Consider the following 6487-nt stretch of genomic DNA (forward strand, 5'->3'; position numbering starts at 1 on the left):
CTCCCCGCCCGCCCGGCAGCCGCTGCGTCCGTGCGTTCGCCCCAGCACCACCGCCGCCCACGCCACCCCCGCCGCCGCCGCCCACGCCGCGCCACGCGCCGCCCGGGCCCCCCTCCGGCCTCCACTCGCCCGCGCCCGCGCCGCCGCCGTCGCCGCTGCCGGCCGCCGCTATGCTGCCGCCCAGCACCAGCGCCGCCAACTGTTCGTCGTCCAACCCAGCATCCCCGGCTGCTGCTGCCATCACCCCAGCCGCCTGCCCGTGCGGCGAATCCGCCCTCGAGCCGCGGCGCGGCGCGCCCGCAGATAGATGTTCCAATCCAGCAGCCGCGTCGCCACCCGCCATCACCTCATACTGCTGCTGGTGCAGGCCCGAATGCGTCCTGCGGTGGCTGCCCGCGGTCGACACAAGCAGCGGCTGCGCTCGCACGTCTGGCCCCAGCCGCTGCTGCTGCTGCTGCTGCTGCTGCCTCGCGCCGCCGCCCCCGCCCGGCCCCCGGCCGCCGAACAGCAGCCGCGGCCGCCGCCCCGCGGTCCCGCTCAGGCCGCCGCTGCCGCCGCTGCCGCCGGGGAAGCCGTCGTCGCGCACAGACGCCCTGTCCAGCGTGGCGGCGGGGCCTAGAGCCTCCATCGCCGTCGCGCCGTGGAGCGCGGGGATGAACCTGGCGACGGCAAAAATGGAACGAGGCATGCATGCGGTCTGCAGGAATCATCCAACTTTGATGGTCAATTTGGTTGAGGGGTCATGCGTGGCGCCCGTTCGAAGTACTCCGCTGCACAAACGGCGAATCATCACTGCTGGAGATTCACCACACTCCGGCTGCCAGGCCGCCGCGCGGCAGCCAGAGCGGCCGCGCGGCCCCGCACACGTGGCATGCAGCCTAGGGGTCTTGCACGTTCATCCCCGCACTCAACGTGCCCGTACGGCCAGAACCCCCCCTCAAACCAACACACACTGCGCACGTTCCAAGAACGGGCCGTCGCCCCGCGCACCCGCCCGGCCGCGCCGCCACGAAGGGGTGTCTGAGCAGCTCCTCTGCGGAGGGGCGCGCCCCCGGGTCCCTCTGCAGGCAGAGCAGCACGAACTCTGAGGCCTCCGGGGAGAGGGTCTCGGGGAGGGCGGGGAGCTCCTGGCTGCTCGCAATCTTGAAGATTGCCTGCACCTGTTGTGGAGGCAAGGGAGAGGGGGGTGAGTGGCACAGATCGCACTCTGGGGTTCAGGGTATGGATGCAGGTGGGGACCCCAAGAATCCGTGGGAGTTATGCGTGCAGCTTTGCACGCGTGTGCGTGCTGGTCCGCTTGGGTGCACTTGTGGATGGTTCGGGGGATCAACATTGACAGACGGCAGGGCGCAGCTTCCCTCGCAGCCAAAGATTCAAATGGCCGTCCTCACTGGGAAACCTGGACGACACCCTCCCCCATCACCCCACCAATCCACACACAATTGGAAGCCCTCGACGCCCCCCGTCCCAAAAGAACCCCAGGCCGCACCCCACCGAAGACCCTGGGGCCCAGCCGCCGTGCGTGGCGCACTCTCACCTGCGAGGAGCACTGGCTCCAGGGCGGCTTGCCCGTTGCCATCTCCAGCAGCGTGCAGCCGACGCTCCAGATGTCTGCCGCGACACCGTGGCCCTGCTGCCGGATGACCTCGGGGGCCTGGCGGGATGACGTCATCATACACGTTTGCATCCACGATTTTTGTCACGGCAGGGACGGGCATGCATGAGGACATCTTGCAGATGACAACACGAGAATGTGGGCGTCAAATGAGGTTGGATGCAGCCGCTCACGTGCTGCGCATGTCACAATGACGCGCCATGCAAGGGCAGCCCGATGAGCAGCAGATGTAAGAGCCACCGCCCTCTCGCTGGCTGACTGGTCGAACCAGCCCCAAACGGCTTTCCAAAGCAAACCGCAGGCCTAACAGGGACACGCGCTTTGACCGCGAGCCCCCAGGCGGCCGGGCCCCACCATCCAAAAGGCGCTGCCCTTGAAAGACTTGGTGAACGACGCCTGCTCGACCATCTGCTTGGCCATGCCTGGGGGAAAAACAAGGGAGGGGAGGAATGGGGCGGGGGCGTGGGTGGCGGCGGCTCAGGGGAGCTGGGATTGAGACGTGAGGGGACGGGCAACAGGGAGAAGGGGAGAGCGTTGGATGCGTGCATGCAGGAGCGAGCGGGCGGGCTGAACAGAGGGGAGGGCGGCTGTGTGGCAGCGCTGCAGCGCCTGGCCCCGAGCGCCGCGCCTTCGCGCTCCATGCGGAGGCGGCGCGGGCGGGGGGCGTGCGACGCGGCTTCCCGCCCCTTGCCCACCCACACTGTTACAAATTGCGCCAGACTTCCCTCAAAGCACCTTCCAACAAGCTCTCGATGTTGTCTGGCAGCAAGCACATGCAGCTCCTCCACCTCCCCAAGCCCAAGGGTGCCCCAGAGCCTGTCAGCTCAATGCAGCCCCACACGCTGCTCTCTTAGCCCCTTTCCTGGCGGCATCTGCATCAAAAACAGCCCTGGACCCTAACAACCTCCGGAATAGGCTGGCAGAGTTGAAAACTGGAGTGCGGTTGAACAAAATTCCATAGACCTGCTGCGCACCAAAGTCTGCCAGCTTGATGCGGCCATCTTTCTCCAGCAGCAGGTTTGCGCCCTTGATGTCCCGGTGCACTGTGCGCTGCGCATGGAGGTACGCCAGGCCTGCGCGCGCGCGTGTATGTGTGTGTGTGTGTGTGTGTGCGTGCGTGCGTGCGTGCGTGCGCATGAGTGTGTGTGTGTGTGTGTGTGTGTGTGTGTGTGTGTGTGTGTGCGTGTGTGTGTGTGTGCGCGCGTGTGCGTGCATGCGTGCTTGTGTATGTGCACGCGCGCAAGGAGCCATGGCCTGTGCAGAGCTCATGTTTGTGAACATACGCCGTTGGTCAAGTGAGGCGCTCCTACACTCTGTTTCTGAAACACCATCAAACTACTATTTGAGAGGTTGAGGGGGGCGGCCCCACCTTCCAACAGCTGCCGCGTGTAGATCCGGATGACGGCCTCCCCCAGCGGCCCGAACCGCGCCACAAGCGATGCAATGTTGCCGCCCTGATGGCGTCGTCGCGCGATAGAGCAGGACACCGAGGAGTCGGACGGGCGCGACGATGGGCGCCAGTGCGCCTGTTCTATCTGCGCGGTTTCGCTCGCACCCTCTGCTGCTTGCGAGCGCCGGCAAACGGCCCCCATCCCAACGCCGGCTGCGTTCAGGGCGCCGCTGCCGGCCCTTTCTCATCCCGGCCCCCTCTCCTCAGCCGCCGGGCTGTGCAGCCTCCCTGCTTGACCCGCGGCTCCTCATCCGGAACGGCCGCCTTGTGGCCCAGCTGGCATGCTGTGCCGGGACGGGTGACTCGTACGGCGTCACACGAGTGATGGACTCACCGGGACGTACTCCAGGAAGATGAGTAATCCGCTCTCGTCCCGCGATGTGCCGAGGTACCGCACTATGTTTGGGTGGTCGAGGCCCCCCAGCAGCACCAGCTGGGGGATGATGGAGCCCCGATGCATGCATGGTGGGCGTCGTGGGCGCGGAGGGGGCGGTTTGGGGTGTGTCACATTGGTAATTGTCGTCGAGAGCACGCGGCTGATGTGCAGGCGTGCCCGTCTGGGACGACAGCTGCCCGCACCAACATTCCCTCGCCAGCTGGCTGCACATACCTGCAAAGTTCATGCGGACCACCCCTGCTCACCCCGCACCCAAGTCTGCCAACCCAATGACCTTCGGTCGCAGCTGCTGCACAGCTGCCAAGATCGATCCTCGCTGCTGCTGCTGCTGCTGCTGCTGCTGCTGCTGCTGCTGCTGCTGCTGCTGCTGCTGCTGCTGCTGCTGCCGCCGCTCATCATAACACTCTTGGTCGCGTCACAGCCCCCTCCCACGCTCTCTTCTTCACACAAGCCTCCCCCAACTCCCCAGCCCACCACCCCACGCACCTCCTGCTCCAGCTGCTCGACAGCTTCCTTCATGTGGGCCCCCTCCACGCTCAGGGTTACCTCCTTGATCGCCATTAGCTCGCCTGGTACAAGTCGTGACGGCGGACAAGATTGGCGCCGCCGTCGACGACGGCGCCAGCAGCATTCGAAACATGGGGTCAGGCCAGAAAGCGTGGCAGCTTCCTTCGCCGACGCTGTTGGAGAGACGGACCTGAGGCTCGGCTCGCAGATTGACGCAGCGGCGGGTGCGCAGCGACACGAAGCTGCCGAGACGCGGCGGTGCGCCTGCTACTCGCGTCCGCCCCCCTCTGGAGTGTCATATCAGGGGATTATGGTGTGAGCAATTACACCCGTGCCCGCGTCGCACCCGTGTCGGTGTTGAGCCCGAGGCAGACCGCCCCAAACGACCCGGCCCCGATCGCGTCCCCCTTGCGCCACCGCGCCGGCCGCCCGCCGCCGGCGCGGCCGCCGCCGGGGCTGCAGCCGACCAGCTCCCGGCCGTCGACCTGGATGCATTTGTCGGAGGCTGCTGCAGCGGCGGCGCCGCCGCCGGTTGACGCGGCCGGCGCGAGGCCACGGCCGCGAGCGGGGGCGGGCACTGCAGCGCGGGCGCTGGCCCCGCTTGAGCCGGCGCCGCCGGCTGGCGGGTGCGGGTGGACCCGCGCGGCGACGCTGGGCTTGCTGCATAGCGATCCCATAGCTGATCTAGGTCGGTCTGGGACCTTATAGAAGCCCTCCGGCGTTGACCCTCAGCAGCAGCAGCAGCCGCAACAGTGCGCGCTCCGCGCTGCTGGCGTTCTTCGCCGAACGGTGCTTCTGCCGCTGCAGAGCACGTGGGCCCTCCGGATCACTAATATGTTTAAAAATGATAATCATTATCCGTACTGACTTCTGGTCACGAGCCGCAGAGTCGCCGACAGTCAAATGCTCAAATTCGCATTTGAGATCAACAATACGGCGCACGCGGTGCAATTGGGCAAGCAGTAGCAACATGAATTAAATCACACAAGTCTTGATGCAGCGCTTCACCACCCGCATCAAACGCGGGAAGGCGGGTGACTCAGAGTGATATAACGCTTGTGCGGCATCTGAGCTGCAACCACGCGGCACTGTCATACACTTCGACTCGGACGCCCTACAAACCACACGGGTGCTCAGAATAGTCATAGAGCGTGCCAGCGACTCTTCCGGGCCCACCAGTGCATCCCTGGAAGGAGCCGCGGAGAGGAACAAGATGGCTGCCCTCAAAAGCTTTTACCGTCCTTTGGATGACAATATCAGCTCCATCCTGCAGGCGAGCCGTCAAAGGCTGGGTCCACCCTGGAAAAGGGCGATCATCGCGGCCCTGGAGCGTTTTGCCGCGGTCGTAGGCTATCCCATTGTGACGTCGGCGTGCGCACCATCGTCATGCATGTACCTGAAACCCTTCACACCCAGCCCCTGGCCTCAACGGCGGCGATGCGGCACAGTCAGTGAGGGCGAGTGCTGCGTGCACCTGTCTCAACGCAATGGGCAGTCAGCCCTGGTTGACCCTCTAGCAAGAACCCTGGCCCACCCCTTTTTTCCGCATCCGCGCATCACTCACCCCAACAGGAGAGCACCGATGACTCGCCCGCCAGCACCAAGCTCTGCTGCACCATCGGGCCCGTCTCGAACGACGTGGCCACGCTGTGCGCGCTGCTGGGGGCGGGGATGAGCCTGGCGCGCTTCGACCTCTCTTACGGAGACCCGGTGAGTGATGCATTGAGTTTTGAATTTACGGCACGCATCATCCATGTCGGCTGGTTCTCTGCACAGCAAAGTATCCTGCACACGCAGCGAAATGCTGTGTGTCGGGGCATTCGTGCACCGCAGCAGCAGCAGCAGCAGCTGCCAGGCAGCCGCGGCCTCGCGCCCCCTCACCACCCGCGCGCGAGACGCCGCTGCCGTGGGGCGACACGGAGTTGTCCATAAACAAGCGCGGCTGCAGGGCCAGCGGGGCGGCAGCACCCGCTGGTGCCTGGGATCGCCCCATCTTGACCATCTGCACTCTACCAGCCCCTTGCTTCCGCCACCCTACAACCCTACTTTGACCGGTCAACAATGAACCAACCTCACATATCAGCCCGCACCGACCGACGTCTGGAACCGACCAACCACTTCATCAGCTATGAAGCGATCGCCCCGCCACGCGCCGCTGCGCCCCGCCGCCGCAGTCGCTGCACCAGGTCGGACTCGACAATGTGCGCAAGGCGGTGCAGGCCACGCGCCAGCTGTGCGCCACCGTGATGGACACGCTGGGGCCGGAGATCGTGGTGCTCAACAGGTGCGCGTGCACGTGCCTATGTGTGTGTGTGTGTGTGTGTGTGTGTGTGTGTTTGTATGTCCGCGCGTGTGTGTGAGTGGCTGCGCGGTTTGTGTGAGTTGGTACGCATCATCTGGCCTTTTGGGTGGGCTAGCAACTGGTGCAGGGGGTTTGGGTGGATAGGCAAGAGCTGCAAGCTTGCCGCAGGGTGGGGGGGGAGGGGCGGGGAGGGCAAAGATGCCGCGTCTGGCTGGG

General features: G+C 65.5%; 2 protein-coding genes across 2 annotated transcripts in view; one reads left to right on the forward strand and one right to left on the reverse strand.

The window, feature by feature from the left end:
- Nucleotides 1-240: 240 nt before the first annotated feature.
- Nucleotides 241-4646, reverse strand: MNEG_10594 (hypothetical protein; the record flags this gene model as incomplete). The annotated part of the gene is made up of 11 exons (XM_014040933.1): nt 241-253; nt 405-659; nt 991-1160; nt 1538-1654; nt 1970-2037; nt 2590-2688; nt 2985-3069; nt 3400-3498; nt 3737-3844; nt 3949-4031; nt 4316-4646. 11 exons carry the CDS (start codon nt 4644-4646, stop codon nt 241-243), a joined length of 1428 nt encoding a protein of 475 aa, XP_013896387.1.
- Nucleotides 4647-5355: 709 nt separating this feature from the next.
- Nucleotides 5356-6487, forward strand: part of MNEG_10595 (Pyruvate kinase) — a gene marked incomplete at both ends in the record, with an annotated part of 4163 nt that continues 3031 nt past the window's right edge. Inside the window, 3 exons of the mRNA XM_014040934.1 lie at nt 5356-5361; nt 5542-5679; nt 6144-6253. Of these exons, the coding sequence (XP_013896388.1) occupies nt 5356-5361; nt 5542-5679; nt 6144-6253 (254 nt within the window). The remainder of the gene's footprint in view (nt 5362-5541; nt 5680-6143; nt 6254-6487) is intronic.

The sequence above is a fragment of the Monoraphidium neglectum genome (genome assembly GCF_000611645.1).
Source record: "Monoraphidium neglectum strain SAG 48.87 unplaced genomic scaffold scaffold02380, whole genome shotgun sequence".
Taxonomy (NCBI): Eukaryota; Viridiplantae; Chlorophyta; class Chlorophyceae; order Sphaeropleales; family Selenastraceae; genus Monoraphidium; species Monoraphidium neglectum.